Raw genomic sequence first — 23,495 nt, 5'->3', positions numbered from 1 at the left:
TCATTTAATTTTAGTTTCTTTTAATTTGGGTTCAAACTTATTTGTGATCAGTCAATAATGCTGAGGAGAGGACGGTGATCTGTTTTGTACTGTTGGCACTGATGCCTTTATTTACTAGTTTTAGAAATAATTTGAAAGTGTTTGTCATCCTGACCGTCCGCCCCGTTTTAGGGCTAATAAAAACACTTGTTCTTAAACAGACTTGAAAGCCCTCTCTATGAAACGGTGAACGTCAGCTCGCTCGAGTCAATTGGCGTTCAGAGTTCGGCTGCGTACAAGTTCCGATTTGAAGCGCCTTTACTTTACTATTCTCCTTCAAGTCAACGTTGACTAAATCAAGGATCCAAAGTGGATCCGTTGTTAAGTCAGCAGAAAAAGACAGTATACATCAAGGTACATTTATTGTTTTCTTAATCTTGTAATTAAATACATACTGTAAGTGCAAATAGTTAGGAGTCCAGGGTCTAAGAACTACATTGAGTATAGTTGAACAAAGTACAAAGTTGGACATGTATTCAAACAAGCTAAATATCGCCAGATACTCCTCGTCTTCATGGGCGTCGAACAACAGTACCTAAAACATAAGCTTGTGTTTTGTTCCTTTTAATGGTTATACAAAAGCAAAACCCTACAATTACCACATCTAAGACGCTTATTGTTAAATGAGGTTGTGCTTGAAAACACCAAAAGGAAACCATCTCAGTAGCCGAAGTTCTTGACGTACGGAGAACCCCTCCAGCCGACTCCCAAGCACGAAGCGGTATTTCACATCGGCAGCAGCAGCACAACAATTCTGGGCGTTAAGCTTCTTTTGTGCCATACCTTTACAGTCATAAGCACTGCAAAACAAATCGTAGCGTAATAAAAACTGCACGAAATATATATCAAATATGATTGACTCAAGGCTCGACTTCATGCACCTCATAACAAGCAACACAAAAGAAAATGTTTTTTTGTTGTATTTTTATCCGTGTACATTGTCTACCTTACTGTGTGTGTGTGTGTGTTAGTGCGTTAGCCGCTAAAGAACGGAGGGGGAGGGGGCTTCTTCAGTGGGGTGGGGGGGTTTTTCGTGTTTTTAAGAGAACAGCATGATGACACAGCACTATGGCCCACGGATGATGACTGGGCGTTTTCCCCGACAGCGAGCTGCCGTCTCTGGGCTCGACCGGATAGCGAGGGACACGCTTCACTCCTCCTTTCGCTTCGCCCCGGGAATCTTAGCCTGGATCCTGGGGGGGAAACACCAAACAAGTCTTTTATGAGGCGTACTTAATGTATGCAATTATTGTATGTTTTATGTCCTGGCACTTAATGTAGGCAATTATTGTATGTTGTACGTCCTGGCCCTTTATAATACTTAGCATTGTGTAGCGTCTTATCCTAGCTATTGTTGTTTACGGGGAATAAGTTAACCTAACAATTGTTATTGCTTGGCACTAGGTTCTATGAACATCCTTACTGTACCGACAGTGATATATTTTCTCTTCTTCTGACAAATGTACTAATTGTAAGGTGTTTTTGGATTAAAGCGTCTACTAAATTCCCTAAATGTTAATGTAAATATTTAAAACGAGAGTTCTTGCGCTGATAAAAACAACGCTTCATAGCACTCTGTCATTTAAACAGTGGTTTATCCTCTGAAAAGCACCACTTACTTTCCCACCACGGAGTTGACCTGGGTGCGTATGAGGCCCACGTACTGGTCAATCTGGGCCTGAGAGGGGAATGAGGAAGAGACAGGTCAGCGCTTTCTATCAGCATGGTCATGGTGATTACAAGCTGACTGACGACAAATAGTACGTTCATACCTGGTGCTTCTCGTAGATCACCGGCATGGTGAACATGCAGATCACAGCTGGGGAGACACAAGGAGCAGAATGAGTACAACATCTCCAGCCAAGGCTGATCTACAGTAGAAACGTCTTCAAGCTTTTTGTAAAGTCCTCATTGTGTACAAATGGTGGTCATAATGCACATCATAGTGTGGCTGTTTGCATAAAGACTCACACCATTGGGCTATGTGACGTGTGTGCAGAACTAAAGATCACAGCCGCTGAAGGCGACCGCGTTAGACCGTCGGCTCGTTTGTAGCGTAGAGGAGCACAGCAGGGAGTGTAAGAAGGAGCCTCACCCAAGATGAGCAGCGTGAGGCCGTTGAAGAGTGCTCCCACGTAGGTCAGGAGCCACATGAGAACCGCAAACTGAAACACCGTGCACAGAGGAAAGCATTGTTATTGAGGAGGAGCTTTGTGTGTTACACGTTATTCCTTCATTGTAAGACATGCATAGCCTTAACCCCCCCTCAAACCTCTTATTGTATGTTGTACATCGTTGCACTTAAAAATAGTACTTAGCTTTGTGATGCATCTTATCCTAGCTATCCATGTTGTATACGGAGAATGGGTTAACCTCGCGATTATGTTAGTTCTTGGCAGTTAGTTCTATGAACGCGCTTACTGTACCGACAGCGATATATTGTTTCTCTTTCTTCTGACAAATATACTTTTGTAAATCGCTTTGGATAAAGGCGTCTGCTAAATGCCCTTCATTTCAGTGTAAGGCCATAGCCCACGCGGGGCGGTTCAGGGCGTGGGGGCCGGAGCGAGGCGCCTACCTTCAGGGAGTCCACCAGGTCCTGCACCAGGAACAGGCGGCGCAGCTCCTTCATGCAGGTGTTGCTGTACAGCATGATCTTGTCTGCATATTTCCCGATCTGATCCTGGGAGAGGGCGATCTCCACCTCCAGGAAGGATCTGGAAACACAAACGGGAGGGAAACGCCTTGAGCCACAATCCTCGGATAACCTCAGAAATCCCACCGAGGGAGAAGAGAAAGGAAAACCACAGGGACAGCAAACCGGATTTCTGATTGGTGCCCGGTGACGTCACTTCGTCTGGCAATCATTTCCACAAATCAGAAGGAGGCCATTTTGATTGGGTGACTTCCACTTCGAGCGTGGCAGCACTTTAAACCCAGACCCCCATCCCCCGGCCCCTCACTCACTTGAAGGGATGTCCCTCATCGGTCTTCTGCACCGCCTGCAGGACGGACTTGTAGATCCGGAAGCTGATGGTGGCGCTGAGGGCGGCCAGGGCCAGGTAGGCTCCCACGCTGACCACGCTGAACTGCGTCAGGGAAAAGAGCAGCAGCAGCACGCTGCTGAACACGCCCCCGGACTGCTTTACGTTCCTCCAGTAGAGCAGGTCGACGGCTGGGGGAGAGGCAGAGAGGTCAGGGTTAGTGCCCCATGCCCAACGACAGACCCCCTAGCCCCCCCTCGGCTGTCTTCCCCCTCCCCGTCGCCATCCAAGCTTCCAGAACTAGGCCCTAGCACTTCCTAACTGGATTAGGCCGCTCTGCACCACTCGACACACATCTGGGTCAAACATGTGGAGGCTGCTCAGCGACTGATGTCCTGGGAGACGGGCTGGCTGTCATGTGACCATGGTAACCCAGCTTCCCAACCCAGCTCTGCGTCAGTCATGTGATAATGGTAACCCAGCTTCCTTACCCAGCTCTGTGTCATGTGACCGTCCTAACCCAGCTCTGTGTCATGTGACCATGGTAACCAAGCTTCCTAACCCAGCTGTGTCATGTGACCATGGTAACCAAGCTCCCTAACCCAGCTCTGTGTCATGTGACCATGGTAACCCAGCTCCCTAACCCAGCTCTGTGTCATGGGACAGTGGTAACCCAGCTTCCTAACCCAGCTCTGCCATCGAGACGCGCTGATGGGAGAATGGCGTGAAGGTGTCAAACAGAGAACTTTTAAATAGCCTCCTGGCTCCCTGCTATGTTTAGAGCGGTCTTAGCAGCGGTCTAACGGCTTGTTAGTGGAAAATATTTTAGTATACAAACAGGAGCAAACAAGACAGCTGCAAGTTCTTATCTGTTCGGTGGAGGGTTATTGGCAAGGGGAGACCACCTGGCCAGCTCCCAAACACACAGACACACACCTGTAAAAGCATGCCCAATGCGGCTGGGAAGTCAATGATTGACTTGTGGTTCTCGGAGGACGCTGGCAGAAATAGCGGCGCTATCAGCGGGGACCAGATAACAGCTCAATGTGACCTAGCTCTGACCAGCACCTCCGTGAGCCTTAAGGATGACGAGGATCAGCCCCGGGCCGCACTGACCCAAGTGGCCGTAACCTAAAGCACCTTTCGTACAGAAGCAGGGGTTCGCCTCTTTCCCTCCCCTCTTATGTGATGTGACGGCTGCCAATCCAACCATCCAGCCAACCAGTGTTTAGCCATCACTTTGAAAAAAAACATCTGCTCGCTGCCTGCCACGTCACGCTCGCTGTATCTCAGGGAGTTCTGAAGCGTGGAGACACGGCCGAGCCCCCGCTGCCCAGATGGACCCCCGCGGTGGGGCCGGCCCAGCGTACCGCCACCGCCTGTGGTGGCAGCGTGTTGTGTGTTAGGGACAGAAACAGGCTGGTTTCCATGACAACTGTGTGCAGACACGATGATCTCTGCTGAACCACCGCCGTGTCCCTCCCTCCATCATCCTCGAGGAAATTCATTCATTCGAAACACCCCCCAACCCCCGTTTACGTTGACACCTGGAGATCACGAGCGCTAATGAGGAGGAAGGAATAGAGGAAGCGTGCCTTCCTGCCCGGTAGTAAATTGCTACGGTCCCCTGGGTGCCCTCCTCGCTGCCTCGACCGGCCCATCGTGATTGTCTGCCTGCTCGCCCGCTCTAATTTTAGCCGTGGAGAGCTGTGTGCGGCATAGTGATCACAGCCATCTTTACTTTCCAGCCGGAGATGGAAGCCAAAAGGCAACTGAAGCTACCGAAAGGGACGCAGTGTGACCGGCAGCGACACTCGACTCATTCCTACACCCTGCCCGGAGCCATTCCTATACACGACAGAATGAGTAATGATGACATTTCTCTGAGCCCCCCCCCCACCCCCCCGTTAGGAGGAGAAGATGGGTCAGATCCTGGTCTCCTGTGGAGCCATCAGGAGGATTCTCACCCCCTCCTCACCCCGTTGACGAGAAGAACGTTTCAGTTTAAGACACTAACCAGAAAACCTACAAGACTACACACTCTGTATATATCACACAGTGGATGACACACACACACACACACACACACACACACACACACACAAACTAGCAGCTGCAACGGCGGAGAGAGCAAACAGGACAGAGAGACAGAAAGGGCTGCGAGGCAGTCCTGCCGGACGGCACGGCGCTGCCCGCGGCGGCTAGACGCTGGCTTGGTGTGCGGCACGTTGCAGACACACAGAGCACGAGAGAGAAGCGGAAGAGCGGTACTGACCTGCGGCTCCCATGGCTGAACAGGCAGAGAGGCAGCTGCTTTATGCACAGACAAAAGGAGCGCATGCAGGCCTCCTCTCCCGCTGGAGGGGAGGGGCCTCCCGCGCACCGGCCAATCATAGGCCCCCTGAGCTGGGAGGGGGCGGGGGTGGGAGTGGTGGGGTTGGTAGGAGGAGGGAAAGGGAGCGGTTGCCAAAGAACAAAAATATAACCCAGTGTCGACAGGCACACACACACACACACACACACACACACACACAGCCTGAGAGCCTTCATTCCCTGGCTTAGCCCCGTGGACGAGACAAAGGCAGGCAGAGACTAACGTAACGCCTCCAGTGAGTTCAAAATGGTGGAGAGTAGTCTGCCTCCACCAGAACTTCATGTTTTTATTATTGATCATCATCGATCATCTGAATGTGGAACAGATTGGCTGCACATCTGAGCAGGAGACTACCAAAGATGGCCGGGACGAGGGCGATGACAACGGCATTTATACAAGCACGCTTTCTTCTCTCGCTCGCGGCTGCAACTGATCTTGTGAGCACCTGCCCGCTGATGCAGTTACCATAGTTACCGTGCTCCATTTTCTATCCCCCACTAACAGAGATGGAGATGCAGAAAGAGAGAGCAGGGGAGAGAGAGAGGGAGGGGCTGATTGAGCAAGATGGAGTGGGAGGGGAGGGTTGTAGTATTCCTTTGGGAACTGCAAGGGCGCTCATGTGCTCTGAATCTGGGGGACTAGGAAGCACAAAACACTGTGCCTGCCTGCCTGCCCACCCCCTTCCCAACCCCCCAGCGCGCACACACACACACACACACACACACACACACACACAAGCCACTCCCTTAATGGTGAACACAATGGGACAATAACCATGCTAGCCGCTAACAGGTTACCTTGATACGTGAAAACCGAACCAGCATCAGTGGCAGTGGGACACCTGAGTGGGCTTCATGTGTTAACTGCAACTAGCCTCATAGCCACAGAACCACAGCCCCGGGGACACAGAGTGGGATACCACCGCTAGTTATCCTAGCTACACCCTGGGATAACTCAGCATATTCCAGGTAGCAGAGTGGAGGCTCGTGTCCGTGGGTTGTTTATACGGCGGCCATGTTGGGCAGCGGAGGTGCCTGTGTGGCCCGCTGTGTTTCAGACTCATGGATGTGGTTTTATATGGTGAAGCTAGTTCCAGTCTGTCCAGTCTAAACGAGTGTGATGACCAGCAGCCCTTTGCTTGTAAAACACACCGAGCAGTGCAGATCTGAGGCCATCGTCGCATCACACACAGTGTGCCAACTCTGCAGCGTGGGGCGGTGGGATGAACTCGAAACGGGACAGAGCCCCGTTTCAACTATCGTCTCTTCGCCCCCCCCCCCACTGATGACTGTAGGCCCTGCTTAACACCGGGGATGATTCAGCTCCCTGTGGACCCCCTCTGGCCTCCACTGACCACGAGCAGGAGCACATCCCACAGCACACGGACTCAAACGCCCACATCGAGTGTCAGTGAGGCTTATCCTCTGCATCCGGCCTCCGCATCTCTCAGCACACCTGCGCTGCTGTCGTCATTAAGTCAGCCTGCTCTGCATTTCCCTCCCTCAACCACCAAACCCTACAACCAAACCCCAGCGCATGCCGGCCCCGACAACACACACCGGGGAGGGCAGGGACGCCGTTCCCCTCGCTTCGGCCGTCCAGCGGCCAGCGAGGGACTGGGCAGACAGGTGGACGGAGACAGACGGCAGACGCACCGCAAGGCGCCATGGCGGCCCACGGCACTGATGTAATCAGAATGGGTGCGTCCTAGTTACCACGGAGACAAGTGTGTCAGCGCTGCTCATATGCACCGAGAGCCGTTCTACCAAAGGGAAAAAGAGAGAGAAAGACCGGGCCCCCCGCAGGGCACTAAACCGGGGGGGGGGGGGGGCAATGACACGCCCTGCCTCAACGCCGGCTGTCACATTGTAACGGACATGAAACAGACGCAGCCCTCTGATGAACACACATGCATCTGCTGACATGCTCGCAGACGCCTCACAGACAGACCCCCCCCCCCCTCCCAAAAAAACCTTTGTCCCCACACACACACACACACACACCTTTGCAAAGCTAAATCTAACTATCATTCTATTCTCTATGCAGGATATTTAAATAGCATTGTTTAAAACGACATCGACCCGCTTTTCAACCAACACAATCACTGTTCATCTGCAGGTAAAGGCACAAACACCTACGTACACACACACACACAGACATACACAAACGCAGCATCATCCTGCAGAAGAGGTGTCTAAACACAACGCATGCACGGCGTGACGAGACGCAAACACGGACGGCGAAACAAACAAAAACGTCAAATACTAAAGAAAATGGAGGATAAAAAAAATCAGGTATAAACGGTGAAGTACCCTGGCCTTTCCACCCGCTCCAGGAGCACTCCTTCTGGGACACTGGGTCTGCAGCGGCCTGCATGCTGGTGGTCAGTCAAAGGAGCCTGTTCTCTCTGTCCTCTAGCTCTGCTCTCCCTCTTTATGTCCTCCGCTCTCTGCTTTGTCTCCCTCTCTTCTCCGTAGCACTGACTCACGCACGCTGGTCCCACCGAGGCATGAATGGCTGGCTGCAAGACGGCAGCGGCAGCGTTCAGATGACAGATAGAAAAAAGGAGGGGGGTTGGGGGGGAGGAGAGAGTGAGAGGGAGAGAGAGCTAGAGAAAGAGAGAGAGAGAGCGATGGGGAAGGGGGGGTGGAATCTGTTTCCAAGGTTCTGCTGGCTCACCCAAAACATGGAGCGATGCTCAGCACCAACAAATGGACGGAACAGAAGGATGAGAGAGGGAGATGGAGAGAGAGGGAGATGGAGAGAAAGAGAGAGAGAGGGAGGGAGGCTGCGGCCGTGTGTGTGTGCGCGTGTGTGAAGCAAATTGTAAACACCAACGCAGAGAAGCTTCCGCAGCAAGTCAGTCATGCAATGATTAGGAGCCTGCGGGATTTGGTGGGATAGACCATGTGTGTATGTTGTGTGTTTCATTTTCAAAATAAAAGTCCCAACAGAGCTTCAAAGCCCAGTGCTAGTGGTGGGACAGTTTGGCAGCAGGAGGGTTAACCCCTCCTCTCCGATGAGACGTCTAAGCAGGCAGATGTGCCTCCATGTAATTGCCATGATTATCTTTGTGGCGTGCTATCTGTTCGGAGAAGGAAATGTTCATTGATCTGTTTAATGTCATTTAATAGTATGTCTTTGAAAAAACGTCGAGTCACCGGAGGGCTCTGACCCCAGAACCAGCAGGCTTGTGTTTAAACAGAACCGGGTCTCTGAAGGGCTCCTGTTTACTGCACAGTGCTGATGCAGGCAGTGAAGGCACTTGTTTAAACCGCAGCTCTGAAGGGCTCTGGTTTACTGCACAGCGCTCATGCTGCCAGCAGAGGTGGCGTTGTCCTGGGGATGGTGTAGTACGAGCTTCGAGACGACACGGTGTTGGAAGGTTCTGGAAAACAGTCAGGAGGTGTGCACGGCGGAGTAGCTAGCTAACAGCGGAGACACCAGGTAGCCGCTATTTCTAGAGACTCCCTCCCGACAGAGGCTGGAGTGCCTGATATTTAATAATTAATATATGTATATGTACTCCTCAGCCACAAAAGGTCCCGTGTGTGTGTGTGTGTGTAATGCATGTTTTCTCGGCACGCCCACACAACGCATTTGCAATTCAAAATAGCACCCTTGTAAAAATAGCGAACACGTGAAATGCTGGATGTTCAAAGAGGAGACTGGTCTCCATGGCGACGGTCTCTTTCATCTCGGTAAACAATCGGCATGTGATAATATTCAGTGTCTAGCCTGACATTAGGCACGGAATCCTTCCTGTCCAGTCCCCCCCACCCCACCCCACCCTGCAGACAGCCCCTCCTTCCGCTGAAACGCAACATTGACAAGACTCATTGCCAATAGCCACCATTATAGACCAAAAAAGACCGAATGCCTCTGAGCATGCGCTCCTGCCTCTGTTGCCATGGTAACTGTCGGGGAAGGGCACAGGCCCGCTGGTACATGACGTCTTCTAATCCCCCGCTACAGCAGCGGCTGTGCAAAGAGACGATAAAGATGGTGCATGGCGCCCTCTAGTGGTGACAACCACGCCATGGCCTGCAACAGACAGGCATTGACCCGCTTTTCAGAAATATCCAGAAGCTCCTCACTCGCCGTTAAGTAAACAAAACACCAGGGGTAAAAGGCTTTACCCCTTGTCCTTGAATACCCCTACGTCGCACACCATTTCATGCAAGCGCTCTGCGGTGAGGACCCACTGTTACACTGTTCGACCAGCATTACAACACACACAGCTCATAAACCCAAGAGATTAATGCATGCGTCTGTGCTGACCACTGCAAACCAAAACAAACCCCTCTCCCTCTTTCTAATGTGATCTCCATGGCGACCACTGCCCCGGTCAGAATCACCACGCTAAGCCTCTCAGTCTGAACGCTGCCCCAGTTCTGACATGATGAGGAGGATTATGTAAGCCTACTGTTTACCAGGCCAGGGAGGGAACAGCCAATAGCCTACTGTTTACCAGGTCAGGGAACAGCCAATAGCCCACTGTTTACCAGGCCAGGGGACAGCCAATAGCCCACTGTTTACCAGGCCAGGGGACAGCCAATAGCCCACTGTTTACCAGGCCAGGGGACAGCCAATAGCCCACTGTTTACCAGGCCAGGGGACAGCCACTAGCCCACTGTTTACCAGGCCAGGGGACAGCCAATAGCCCACTGTTTACCAGGCCAGGGAACAGCCAATAGCCCACTGTTTACCAGGCCAGGGAACAGCCAATAGCCCACTGTTTACCAGGCCAGGGGACAGCCAATAGCCCACTGTTTACCAGGCCAGGGAACAACCAATAGCCCACTGTTTACCAGGCCAGAGAACAGCCAATAGCCCACTGTTTACCAGGTCAGGGAACAGCCAATAGCCTACTGTTTACCAGGCCAGGGGGATAACAGCCAATAGCCTACTGTTTACCAGGTCAGGGAGAAAACAGCCAATAGCCTACTGTTTACCATGCCAGGGAACAGCCCACTGTTAACCAGGTCAGGGAACAGCCAATAGCCTACTGTTTACCAGGCTAGGGAACAGCCAATAGCCTACTGTTTACCAGGCCAGGGAACAGCCAATAGCCTACCGTTTACCAGACCAGGGAACAGCCAATAGCCCACTGTTTACCAGGTCAGGGAGGGGACAGCCAATAGCCAACTGTTACCAGGCCAGGAACAGCCAATGGCCTACTGTTTACCAGGCTAGGGAACAGCCAATAGCCTACTGTTTACCAGGCCAGGGAACGGCCAATTGTCCAATGTTTACCAGGTCAGGGAGGGCAGATAGATGTAGACAAAAAGATTAAAACTACCTAGTACTGATGGGATTAAACAGAGATAACATCAGCTGAGTGTGAGTCAACATTGCAGTCACATGACAACAGGGTGTCGGTTAAATTCTGATTGTGTTCTGGAAAACTACTCCCAGTTCTTGGGGCCACGCCCTTTTGCAGCAACAGCCATGATTATTCAGCTGGAAGGTGATTTCAGCTTTTGTGTTGCTAGTTGCCATGCTGAGCTTAGTGTAGGGAGGTGTGGCTTGGTCTATTATGATGTGAACCAGCAGAGGGAGGCAGACAATGGAACACAAGGCAGGAAGCAGCCGGCAGCCAGACACACAGGGAGGAGGCCAGCCAGCCAGTCGCTAGAGGCAACCACCTCTCGTTTCCTGGCTTTCCTGGCAGCTGCACAAGACAACACCACACCACACCACGCAGCTCCTTAAACATTCAGGAAGGTGGATGTAATCAGAGTCCCAGAAAACTGGCTCTCTCATTCAGAGGAGTACTATTCATAGAATACAGTATATATAAACCCACTTCTGCTCGTGGCAGGAAGGTAAATCTGTACAAAAGCTTGACGCTGACGTGATATAGCAGAACTTCGAAAACTAGTCAAACAAGTCAGCAATTAAACAAAAGCCTCCAAAAGGAAAGCCCTTCCACCAGACTGGGGGGTCACAGGTTCTGTCTGCGTACCCCAACAGGTGGGACCAACCTTTCTGCTTGTCAAAGTTCTGCAGGAAGACGGTTCCGGCCGGCGCCCCCAGGTCCCCCTTGACCTCGCCGCCGCATGTCTTCTGGCTCCCCACGTCCTCCTGGGGGGTGGGTTTCTCCGCAGGGCGCACCTCAGGGGGCACAGCGGCCATGGGGGGCTTGGGCTTACTGGGCCTCTCTTCCTCAGGGGTCTTCACCGCCGGGGCCTTCACGGCCTCGGGCGCCTGGACTGGGGGCCCAGCGGGGGGCTTCTCCTCCAGGGGGGAGCGGGCCGGGGGGGTGGTGACAACGGGCACCAGGGGAGACGGGAGGGCGGCGGCCTGCTTGGGACCGGCCGCGCCCTGCTCCCTCTTGGGGCTCTCCTCGGAGGCGGACTCGATGAAGAGCTCGCTGTCCAGCTCCGCCTCTCGCTCCTCCCTCAGGATGCTGTAGGCGCCGCCCGCGCCCAGGCTGGCGGCCAGGCCCTGGTTGCCCCCCTTGGCGACCGGGGGGGCGTCGAAGGGGTGGCCGGGCGGCGCCACGGGGCTTTTGCTGACGGGAGACGGGGGGAAGGGGCCACTGCTGGTCTTGGTGCTGGGGGAGGTCTGGCCCCGGGGGGCGGGGTCCTCGGTCACCAGCTCTATCTCAGAGTCCCCGGACTCGTTGCTGCTAGCCCCCGGCTCCTTGCCGGGGCCCTTGGCGGCCGCGCTGCTCTTGGATGGCGCCCGCTTCACTGTGTTGGTGTTGTACATCTCGTGTGAAGGGAAGTCTGGATCTGCAGCGGGGGGGGGGGGGGGGGGAAGTATGGAGAAGAGAAGAGGGTGTTATAAAGGGAAGTGATCAGATGACAGAACAGGCTGCGTAGCTGCAGGTAAGAGTGTGCACGTGAGTGTGCGTGCTTGTGCCTGTGGGGGACGGGCTGGGCGTGGACGCCGGGCTGTCGTCCTCGGGCTCCGACAGCGTCACCGTGGGAACGCCCACGGTGCCCACGCTCAGGACGTTCTCGCGGTCCATCCCGCCGACCGGGGAGGAGCGTGGCGGGGGCTGGCTCTCGAGCTCGGCGGCAGGGGTCTGGGACTGGGTCAGGGTGATCTTCACGGGGCTGGCCGTCTCGGAGGTGCCCCCCAGGTTCCGGTAGGAGCGGTAGTCTGACATCTCCTCGTCGGAGGGCTCCTCCACGTAGGGGAAGGAGTGGGAGTCGCAGGCGGGGCCCAGGTTCTCGTCTTCCTCCTCCTCATCATCATCCTCATCGTCCTGGTCCTGGTCTACGTCCCTCCCAGGGATCTGGTCCATGTAGCCCCCCAGAGAGTCGTGTCCGGACGTGGAGGACACCTTGGTGTCCATCAGGCTGGCCAGGGGGTCGGGGCGCTGGCCCGTCAGCAGCTCGTCCCCGTGGCTGATGTCCATGTAGTTGTAGGACTCCGTCTTGTCCGAGCCCAGCAGTGACCTGGGCAGGTCCTCCTCCCCGTAGGAGACGGTCTTGGAGGAGGAGGTGGTGGAGGAGGAGGTGGAGAACTGGAGGTGTGAGGTCGAGGTGGGGGAGGTCTTGCTGGGCTTCAGCTCTTCTGAGAGGTAGGAGGCCTCCTGGCTTGTTGGGAAGTTCTGATTGGACAGCAGGGACGTGTAAAGGTCTCCGTCGTCGCTCATGGGCTTCCGGAACAGTCCAGACATGAGGTCATCTGCACGGACAAAAGGGAGGCGCAGACAAGAAGGGATGGGTTACCAACGGTTACCAATGACGCCACGCAAGATCAAAGATGTTCAACAGCGTGATGCACGAAGAAAATGAAGAAAATAATAATCAGAACAAGAAGAACAATCCAATCTGCCTTATTGTTGAACGAGGAACTATGATTGAACAAGGTTTCAACCTTTAGCCAAACAATTGTTGCTCTCTATTGCACGAGGGTATGACGCCCAGTGAGAAAGGGATCAAGACTCCCCCTGAACCTTTGTACGGGTGTAAAAGCATGCACCGTCTCCTCCTGCCAGCTGTATTGTTAAAAGCCATTTCCTTGGAGGACAAAGTGCATTAAGACCTCACGAGGCGTGCACACCACAAGGAGTGCCTGTTTATTGTGTCAATAAACCAGGGGGTGAGGGATGGAGTCCAGACAGAACGACATCAGTGTCTGGCAAGCGTCACATGGCTGGGACAAAATCAGCCTGAGAGCGAACCGTTTGATAACGAGGACGGCCGGAGGCACCGAGAGATCAGGGGGATTCAGGGAGGGAGGTGCTGATCACTGAGGCAGAAGTAACAGAGAGGTCTTGTGCCCCCATGCTGGACAAAGGCTGATTGTTTGGAACCCCTCCCCCCTAAAAGACCACGGTGCCAGGCCTGGGCATGTAGGTTTAAACTGTCAGAGAGAGATCACCGTGTCTGGTTCTCCATCACACAAAACCCTAACAGTGCTTGTGTCTGTGTGTGTGTTTTCTTCAACTGTTGTTGTACGTGCAGACTACAATGGAAACAGACGATACCGCTTAACGTAGTTTTCTTTGCACGTCCTTCGACGTGCAACCCGACCTGTTGTCTGTTTTGCATGTCGTCTGAAATACACATGCAAGTCACTAACTAGCATCCAGCACGCCCAAATATAGGATTAGCATTGGGCTAGGCTAGAGCACTTAGTCCTGATTTCATTATTGATGTAAAAAGGTACAGACTACTGAATACCATTGGGTACTCTATGGGTGATAGATGGACACGAGCTCACACCCAGAGTGGGCAGCTGAGAGGCGACCCCGATGTGGTTCCTCCTCCCTCAGTATTTTACAACCCCCCATGTGCGGCCATGCTGCATCAGGTCTCCAGCTGGGACCTGACAGACCCAGGCTCTTTAGGACCCAGGGAGGAACAGACGCTGCCTGCCTTCAATTCAAATAGGCATTATGGAACGTATTAGTCACTGATAATATCAGACTTTCTTTAAATTATCAAATCTATATTTCACCTGGTAAAAATATCTATTCCTTTGGTACAAATTCAGTTGAACTCATTGTAAAAAGAAGCTGCATGCAAATTGTCTTTACACCTTTTAAACAGCAGGGGGATGAGAGGTGCACTCTTCAGAAGGGATTCTACCTTTCTCTTTCCCCTTGCTAAAACACAACATAACCTAGATAAATGCCACATTAAATAATGTCTTACGTGTATATTGTTTTTATTATTTTCATACGACGAAAGATACACAATTGAATAGATTAACAACCATATACACAATGTTATATGCAAGGTGCAATCATTTTCTCTATTTGCGTGCGTGTGCATGTGTATTGTCTGTCAATGTGCCTGAACATTGAGCTATTGGTGCGGTGCCAGTCCAATCATGTACAGGATATTTATTTGATGAACCTTCTTCTACTGAGCTCGAACACTGCAGGGATGAACCAGTGGTGGAGCAGTGGTTCATCCCTGTCACTGTGTTACGAACATCGTAACGCAGTGACAGATGACGGAACATAACAGTGGCCCTCCCCCGCTGAAGCTGCGGACCCCTGCGTGGAGAGTGGAATGTTATTTCAGGGTTATTGTTTATTATAGTACTTGTTCCAAGTTCAGTTTATACTGTTCCACAAAGTGAGAGATCACTGTTTTCATTCTGCGTATTTTTAGATGACGCCAGGTTGGTATTTTAGCGATCTTTGACGGTGGAAGCAGGGAGGTGGAGATCTGCTGTGCCTGAACCTGGTGACCTGTGTTGGACAGCCCTTTTAGACCCAGCATAGCATATAGGAGGAGAGTGTATTTCTTATCTGACACCGTGTTTTTCTTCCCTGCTCCCCCCCCCCCCCTCCCCACACCAAGCTCTGGGAGAGGGGGGGGGGGGTTCTATTCCAGCTGTACACGGCTTGCTGGGAAGCGGAGGAATTAAAAATAGAAATCATCGCCATCCATTCACTCAAGAGGGGGGGGGGGGGGGGGGGGGGGGGGGGGGGGTTGTGGAGTGACAGAGGAGCACTTCGGATTAGGATGTCCAATCTCTTCCTGACCCCCCACCCCACCCCGCCCTGCCCTTTTCCCTCCCTCCCCCCCAGTCCTCTCTGGGCTGCTGAGTGTGGTCATAAAGGATACATCATACTGCGGTGAAATGGCACCAACACAGCCAGGACACAGGGGAGTGTTGGTGACATAACATGTTAGCACAAAAAAAAGGAAAAAGGCAGTAAGACGATGAAGAAGCCAAGCAACCCTATTGTCTGTGCCCTTGAGCTTTGAGTCTGCCTTTTATGCTCAGACCCTCTCCTCTGTGCAGCCCAGCGTAGTCATCCCTCCTTCCTCAGCGAGAGGTCTGTCCAGCCAGGTTGTGTGGAGCAGCGTCCCGGCAAGGGCTAGTCGACCCACAAGCAGAAACCTCACTGATATAATCCTCTTACAGAGTGGCCATGGTATAGGTGCCATCAGGCGTCACCCTGACAACAGAGCATCAGCTCAGATCAGAGCAGGGGGCAAACACCCAGTGAAGAGTTTAGTAGCGCCCCGGGTTATTGAACAGCGCCCTTGAAAACCAACCGGAGGACAAACCTCCATCCCTCGTTTGTTTGGCAACCGGCCTTCTGTGTGACTGACTGTGGTAGCTGGGTTAACCTCGCCAGAGGAACACGGGTGAATGACGAGGGTGGATGCTTATCTGCTGTTAGCGAAGTGAAGGGGAGGAGCTTCTAGGAGGGCCTCTGACCAGAAGCAGCAAAGGGGAGGAGCTTCTAGGAGGGCCTCCCCCCAGCCTCCACCCAGAAGCAGCAGAGGGGAGGAGCTCCTAGCAGCGACTCCACCCTGAAGCAGCGGAGGGGAGGAGCTCCTAGGAGGGACTCCACCCTGAAGCAGCGAAGGTGAGGAGCTTCTAGGAGGGACTCCACCCTGAAGCAGCGGAGGGGAGGAGCTTCTAGGAGGGACTCCACCCAGAAGCAGCGAAGGGGAGGAGCTTCTAGGAGGGACTCCACCCAGAAGCAGCGGAGGGGAGGAGCTTCTAGGAGGGGCTCCACCCTTCAGCCTGCTGAAGCAGCGGAGGGGAGGAGCTTCTAGGAGGGGCTCCACCCTTCAGGCTGCTGAAGCAGTGGAGGGGAGAAGCTTCTAGGAGGGGCTCCACCCAGCCAGCCTGCTGAAGCAGCAAAGCGGCTTGAAGGGCAGAGAGAGAATCCCACAAGGCCACAACACACGCTTTCTCTACCCCTCTCTAGACAAGACGGCATGCGACAAAATAGGAATTCACAGCTTACATTGTTTTGCCACATAACAATCATGCGACGAGAGAACAGAGGGTTGAGTAAACAGAAGCGGCCTTGGTGGCTGATGGCACAGTGAAGGGGCATTCCCTTTGTTGTCCTCCACACCGCCAGGGCTGCTCATAGATTAATGTGCTCTGACAGTCTCTGCTATGCCAGGCATGGCCCTCTAATTATCAGGCAGGGGGCGAAAATATGTGAGAAGAGACAGTTTCTAAAGTCTCACAGTAGTGAAAAGAGCATGCAGCAGCTATGAAATCTGAGCACTGTGGCGCTGGGAGACGCCATGTACAGTGGTTCATACGCCACACACTTATTGATCAGATAATCGATGCATGCGCTTCCCATGTGAATTGACCAAGAATCCAATAACTGAAAGCAGCAACAGAAAGGAAAGAAAAGAGAGCAATTCTACTCAAATATCTTCAAAGTAGTGAAAGAGTTAGGTTGAAACTAAAGGCCATCAACCTCTACCCTGGCGAGCATTTTAGCTTGCTAGCTTGCATAGCAAGTTAGCAACTCACTGCTAGCAGACCCTGTTGTAGTCCATGGGAGACGTTGGAGAAGCAATGCATGCGTTGTGTTGCAGTTTAAAGCTATATCTCTGTACTTAGAACAACTATTAAACCTACAGAAATGCTCAACTTCCAGCAGAGGATGTAACTATATTTACTTATTATCTCTCAGATATGTCAAGCAGCTCATGTGGAGCCCTGGACAGGAGCTGCGGTCTACATAGCTGGCTACAGCTCTGCCTCCTTCTCCTCCCTCTCCAACCACCATATTCTGTATGGACTTGACCCATATCTACGTTCCATGGGCCTACACAATACTCTCAACTATATTGACTATCAACTATGCTATATTTGTGTATATGTGACGTCTGTAGCTAAACTGTGCATCTTTTTGACAAACAAAACTACTTTAATAACCAACTAAGCTATGCTCAGATTTTCTCTGCCCGGCATTTAACGCACTGCCCTTCTGGTTTAGGTTCACAATATCCACAGCAACAGATCTGGTCGTAGGAACGTTGAAATATTACTGCCAAGGTGTTGAACTCATTGTTTGAACTCAATGTCACTCAACAGGGAGATGCAGATCGAAGCTACACTCAGAGCTCAATAAATCCCTGAGCAACACAGAGGGGAGGGGGGTAGAGGGACAGTTGCCAGGAACACCATTGATCCATAGTATACAATTACTGTAAGAAAATGTGGTGCATTCAGCCTATTTAAGGCACAGCAAAGCCCCAAGACCACATAAGACAACTATTGTTGCTCCAGTTTTTTAACATAGCTAAATCAATGCAGTCCCTTTGAAGCCTATGGAATAAATGCTAATCATGCCCTTCGTTTGCATTCAGTCCAGCGCGTGTCTGCTTTGGTAACCGCCTTCCACTGTATGGATTCTACGCTCTTTACTTTGTGGATTGATTGGTAGATGGATTGACGGATGGATGGAGGGCTAGACATCCTACTCCAGACTTAGGGAGTAAAGCTGGCTGCTTTGGCTCACAGCTGCCAAAAGACTGTCTTAGGGTCGCTACTCCTTTTCAAAGCACTAGACACGCAGACAGACTCATCCACTCAAATAATGCATTGAGAATTAAATTCAACAACACAAGATATAAAAACGTGTGTGTGTGGGAAGTTTGGGGGAACTTTATTACATACCATGTCAAAAGCTAGTTCTTCATGGTGTACATCTTTGGTGTACTCAGTCATTGAGACTACACCATAATATCGACCGACGCCCTGCTAAAGGTCGCCCCATGAAGCTGGGGTTTGGTTAATTCCTTCATGAATGACTTCCTCCTGGGTCAGAGCGACCGCATGGTGACCGGTGCCTGGGGAAGATGACTGAACGGAAAGCTGGCCGGACACATAGTGTTTGCTCAGAGGACTCCAATGTCACTCTTGCAGCCGGCAATATCAGACACACTGCCGCTCAAATATATATATGTGTAATCTTTCACAACTCCAGTTGTATTGACAGTTATGTCTGAGCCATTACAGCCAAAGACAGATTTACAAACTGACTCAGCTCTGCATTGACACGAGTATTCATTTCACTGCCAGCAAACAGTCAAACCAGAGGGCTTGAAGCTTCTAAGGGCCTCCATAATCTAAGAACCCATTCCATAGGCAACAACGTACGTCTCCATCTGTAACGCATCCTTCTCCTGGTAGTCTGTGTCTGGGGATTTGAACTGCTGACCTTCGCATCACATGCCCGCTAATTGTATCCACCCTTCACACGTAACCCCCCCTCCCCCCTTCCCCACTGCCCAACCCCACCCACCCACACTTCTCCCTCCATCTTTATCGTCTTGGCTGCGTCTGCAAGAGAGGCCCTTGCCCCCCCACCCCCTTGAGGAACGGTAACAGGAGCAGAGAGCTCGGTTTCTCCATAATGGCGTGCTCTCTTTGCCAGGCCATGCAGTCTGCTAAGTGCTGTCTGTCTCTGAGTAATAGATACTAGGCCGTCCCAGCCAGGTAATGTGCTGTCTCATCCCTGTTGTCATCCACTGATGCTTGGCTGTACAAGAGACCTAGATGTTTTATGCATCGTCTTTGCCTCTGCCTGTCGCTGATTGGTCGGCGAGGTCCTGCTTCGCCCTCTATTGTGTTATTAATCTACCAAGCGATACTTAGGGCACCAGTGACGGATTCTGATTATTAAAATGCGATCAGGCTTCAGTGCTGTACTCGTGTTGGTTCATGTCCCAGAGCTCAGCCCCCTGACGCATGTCATTCACACCCAGCTCCTCGCACCGTGAGTCACAGTGGATCAGGAGGTGTTGAGGGTGGAGTGGTGTGGAGTAGGTGCTCCACATGTTGTTTTGGGTTCTCTTACGTAAACCTTTGAAAAGGTTGAGTACAGATGGGACTAACAAAAACAAATGAGATATATATTTCTCCTGTTGGTTCTACAATGCCAGTTCTGTGTCCTTTGACATGGACTGGAACTCAAGCCGGGTTGTATTGACGTCATTATTGGTCTGGGGTCAGTCACTTGTGATAAACCACATTTTGAGATGACCAAAGGTTCAAAAGGTCCAAAGTTCAAGGCTTCTTGCGTAGGCTTGGAGAGATAGCCACGTCACAAAAAATTACTTATAGGTTCGTTAGCCATGGGTGGTTAGCCTTGTTTGGTTAGGCCAGCGGCTGCAGACTTGAACTATAGGTTGGTTAGCCTTGGTTGGTTAGAACAGCGGCTCCAGACTGACCTACTGGTGGGTTAGCCTTGGTGAGCTGGTCATGGCTGGTTAGCCCAGTGGCTCCAGACTGAACTATTTGTTGGTTAGCCTTGTTGGGCTGCCTTGGTTGGTTATCCCAGAGGCTACCAACTGAACTAGGCGTGAGTGAACCCTGAGACTGAGGTGAACCCAGGGATGGCAGAACGATTACGACTGCGCCCACGGGCCGAGGGTCCTTGACAAAGATCTGATCAGACTAGCGCACTTCTTTCCAAGGGCCGACCGTCCACTGCTGTCGCCACGCAGGGCGGCGTCGTGACAGTGCCCTCGGGCCCCCCAGGGACAGAACAGCAGCTCTGACCCAGTGGCCAGGCCTCAGCGATAACTGGGAGGAATGCAAGCAGCCATTTCTCTCTTTGAACCATGCTAGGCCATATGCTAGGTCCATAATCAGTGTGTCTGTAGCATGTGTGAATGCATTTGAATGGATGAGTTGGGTTGGCCCATCTCCTACAGTATAAAGTCATCCTTGTTGATTATTTCAAGAAGTTGAATTGGAATTAGCGAATATGCTACATTCTGAGTTTCTAATTCATTACACTCCCATACAATTAATCATGACAACAATGCTCTCCCCAGGACCGTATTTTGTTGTGATGTACTGAAGATGAAGTGAGGCCGTGTAGCTAGATTTGATGTGTTATGAAGAGGGACTGAGAGAGACAGACAGAGAGAGAGACAGACAGAGAGACAGACAGAGAGAGCGAGAGAGACAGAGAGAGAGAGAGAGACAGAGCGAGAGAGCGAGAGAGAGAGAGGGAGGCGGAGGCTTTCAACACCATCTCATGAATATTTCAGTAGACCCCTGAATAAACCGCAGGGCTCCAGTTCATCTCTCTGAGCGGATGGCGAGCCCCGATTCTCCAGGATTAAAAATAGAAGCACACGCTGAACCATGCCAAGGAAGGTGAGGAGCTCACCGGAAGATGCCGGAGTATGAGTGAGCTACCACGAAAACAATAACACAACTCTGTGTATCTGATCCACAACCACGTCGCTGATCCACTCAGAACTTTAGGTCCTGGACCCTCTACGCACAACACTGGGACCTCCTTTCTTAACATCCATTAAGATAGGAATAGACAGCAGCCCCAAGAATAGCGCATATGTGGAAATGACACCTTAATTACAGTTGTCATTTTGAATAGGCTGTTTATTTCCACTGACAATCCATGTCAAAGGTTGTCAAATGTTGCTTGTATTGCATTTTCTTTCGCTAAATGGGGGTTTTAAATTTGGTATGCCCAACACATAGGCTTTTTCCTGCTATCTGAGGGCCGTTCAGGGAACATTTGTGTACATCAGGTCCACAAAGCGGGCAGCGTGTCGGCCGGTGCACAGCACACAGGATGGTTTTAAACCACACTACCTCCTCGTGGTCCAACTTTCACGAATTATCCTACGCACGATTCAGCCTCTCAATCGGCTAAACGTCCAAGTGTCGATTCAACAGAAAATAAGACGAATGATCACATGCACCGACATATTCTCAATAAGAAACAACTTTAGAGTGAATTACATCTCATGAGTGTCTGCGTTTGTGTGTGAGAGCATCAGGCTAGGACCACAACAAAAGGCTCCACTTGCTCCTGCTCGGGCACCCCACCGACCCGGGGTGTGGATCCCCTCACACGGTCCTCCACTCGGGGCGACCCCTGCACGATGGAGTGACACTCCGTGTAATTAAGACGTTCACATCAGACGTATATAAATTGACCGCTTTACCTGTAGATGCAGTTTCCATAGCAACGGCAGGCCTTTTCACGTCGTCTTGAAATTGATTGAATTGTCGGTCCAGGTCGCTCGCCTCCCCATCGCCGCTGATGGGCTCGAATTCGTCACGTAGCTCGCCGAACCCGGACGGCGTGCTGCTGCCGAAGAGGCCGTTCCGTTCATAATCATCTCCGAACCACTTCTCCTCCGAGCCTCCCAGCTCGTCACTCGGCTTGGCAGACATGCTTCCAGGGGAGACGTCCAGCGGGATGCGAGGGTTCCGGTACAAGGGGCTAAACAATCGAGATGTCGCGACGTGCGATGACCAACGTTGGAGAGAATCGCACGATAACTTCTGAGCTAGCACCTCTCGTTTACGTGGAGCCGATGTGTCCTGAGTGTGAGGGATGGAAGACGGCCCGGCGGGGAGCAGGAGAGAGGGGAGTGAGGCTTGATTGTTTTAGTTCAGTGCTCCGCTGCTGACGTCATGGTGTCCGTGCGGCTTATGGTCGGCACTTATTTGGGACAGAGTTCCTCCGTCCAGACCATTCATCGTTTTTATTCTGGAAAATAAGTCAAATGTCTCACAGCACTGTCACCCACTTCCCCTTCAGTGAGAAATACATTTAAGCAGCCCAAACCTGCTATTGTAGTCAAAAATGACTAGGAACATGCGTGCCGTCGGAGCTGTTGGCAAAAACCTCGTGAGGTGGTATGAGTAAGGATTCGTTGTTGGAATCTCGCGAAAGTTATGGTTTATTGATTATATTAACTGCAACACCTCGGACTTTGGTGTAAAATAAAAGGAAAAACACGTTGAGATGATTGGGGTTTGTACAGGTTGCCGGCCCATTGGCGCCCTCGTGTGTCAGCTGAAGGTACGACGGCAGGTGGAATAGTGACGTAGATGCATGGCAACCACACGCCACGCCCACTGCTTAGCAACGTAATGTTGTCGCACACGGTGCCACAGTCATCTGTGTCTGTTACTTACTCATTTCATTTAGTGATTGCCAAGTAAGTTATTTTCCAACAATATTTGATTTGTGACTGTTATTAGGTGAGTGCTCAACTATTGTTCATCCTAGGCTTTATTCTATCTTTCTTTCTTATCATCTTCAAATTGTGGGACCCTACTCCTTCCACAATAGAGTGCAACAGTGTGGTTCCGGAAGTAAAAATCCCATTCATTTTCTCCTTAGATGTTTTGATTGCAAGCCATTATGTCGTAACCATCCAAAGTATACTGACCACGCGCCGTTATATTGTCAAACTATGGTATAAGCTCCTGTTGAAGCCACAAGTTAAAGAAGGGAGCATCTAGTTTTTAGACAAACATGTTTTATTTTAGATGTAATTTGAAACCACTACACTACCCATAATCCTACCGTTTTACACCGTTTACCCGCACCAGCGAAAGTAAAGTCGCCGATGACTGCTTCTGAACTCGATCACGACACTTACCACAGAGCAACCATGATTCCCTTAGATTAATGGAAAGTTGGGGAGTTGTTCTTAGAGCTTTAGGAAATTAGCTTTACATGTTGAAAAATATGTTGATATAGAATATATGATAAAAATAGGTAGGTAAAAATATAGGATACAGCACTAGTAGTGCTTTTTAGTAATTCTGGCACTATAAAAGCAAGAATACATAATGTTGAATGAATACGTAAACACGAGCCTGAATTCACATGTATTAAAAACTAGTAACTTTATTGCAGTGATTGCAGTCAGGAACGAGGGGACGTACCATGTCGATGACAACGCTATACACTATATGATACACTAGATATACGCACACACAAACACACACACAAACAGAATATATGACACAACTTTTATTAACCATATAAAAAATATAATGACAAAGGTTATAAGATGCAAGAAACGCGCAAAACGGGTTGGAACCATTGCGAAAAAGTTCGCAAT

The 23,495-nt window shown here is 51.2% G+C and overlaps 1 protein-coding gene across 2 annotated transcripts; it reads right to left on the bottom strand.

Annotated features, from left to right (window-relative positions):
- Window positions 1-395: 395 nt before the first annotated feature.
- rtn1a (reticulon 1a) lies at window positions 396-21,993 on the bottom strand. 2 transcript variants are annotated; one of them, XM_079751951.1, is made up of 9 exons: window positions 21,576-21,993; window positions 12,268-13,041; window positions 11,385-12,137; window positions 3,007-3,214; window positions 2,618-2,756; window positions 2,135-2,204; window positions 1,812-1,858; window positions 1,659-1,717; window positions 396-1,232 (listed from the first exon to the last, which is right to left on the bottom strand). In XM_079751951.1, the coding sequence occupies exons 1-9, from the start codon at window positions 21,805-21,807 to the stop codon at window positions 1,190-1,192; spliced, it is 2,325 nt and encodes a 774-aa protein (XP_079608077.1). In that variant the 5' UTR covers window positions 21,808-21,993; the 3' UTR covers window positions 396-1,189. The 2 variants fall into 2 exon arrangements, with proteins under 2 accessions (XP_079608077.1, XP_079608078.1); XM_079751952.1 differs by lacking the exons at window positions 11,385-12,137; window positions 12,268-13,041; window positions 21,576-21,993 and adding an exon at window positions 5,299-5,405.
- Window positions 21,994-23,495: the final 1,502 nt, after the last annotated feature.

The sequence above is a fragment of the Pollachius pollachius genome (assembly GCF_949987615.1).
Source record: "Pollachius pollachius genome assembly, chromosome: 15".
Classification (NCBI taxonomy): Eukaryota; Metazoa; Chordata; class Actinopteri; order Gadiformes; family Gadidae; genus Pollachius; species Pollachius pollachius.
Note: the sequence above shows the minus strand (reverse complement) of the source record. Positions and strands in the feature narration are given on the sequence as shown.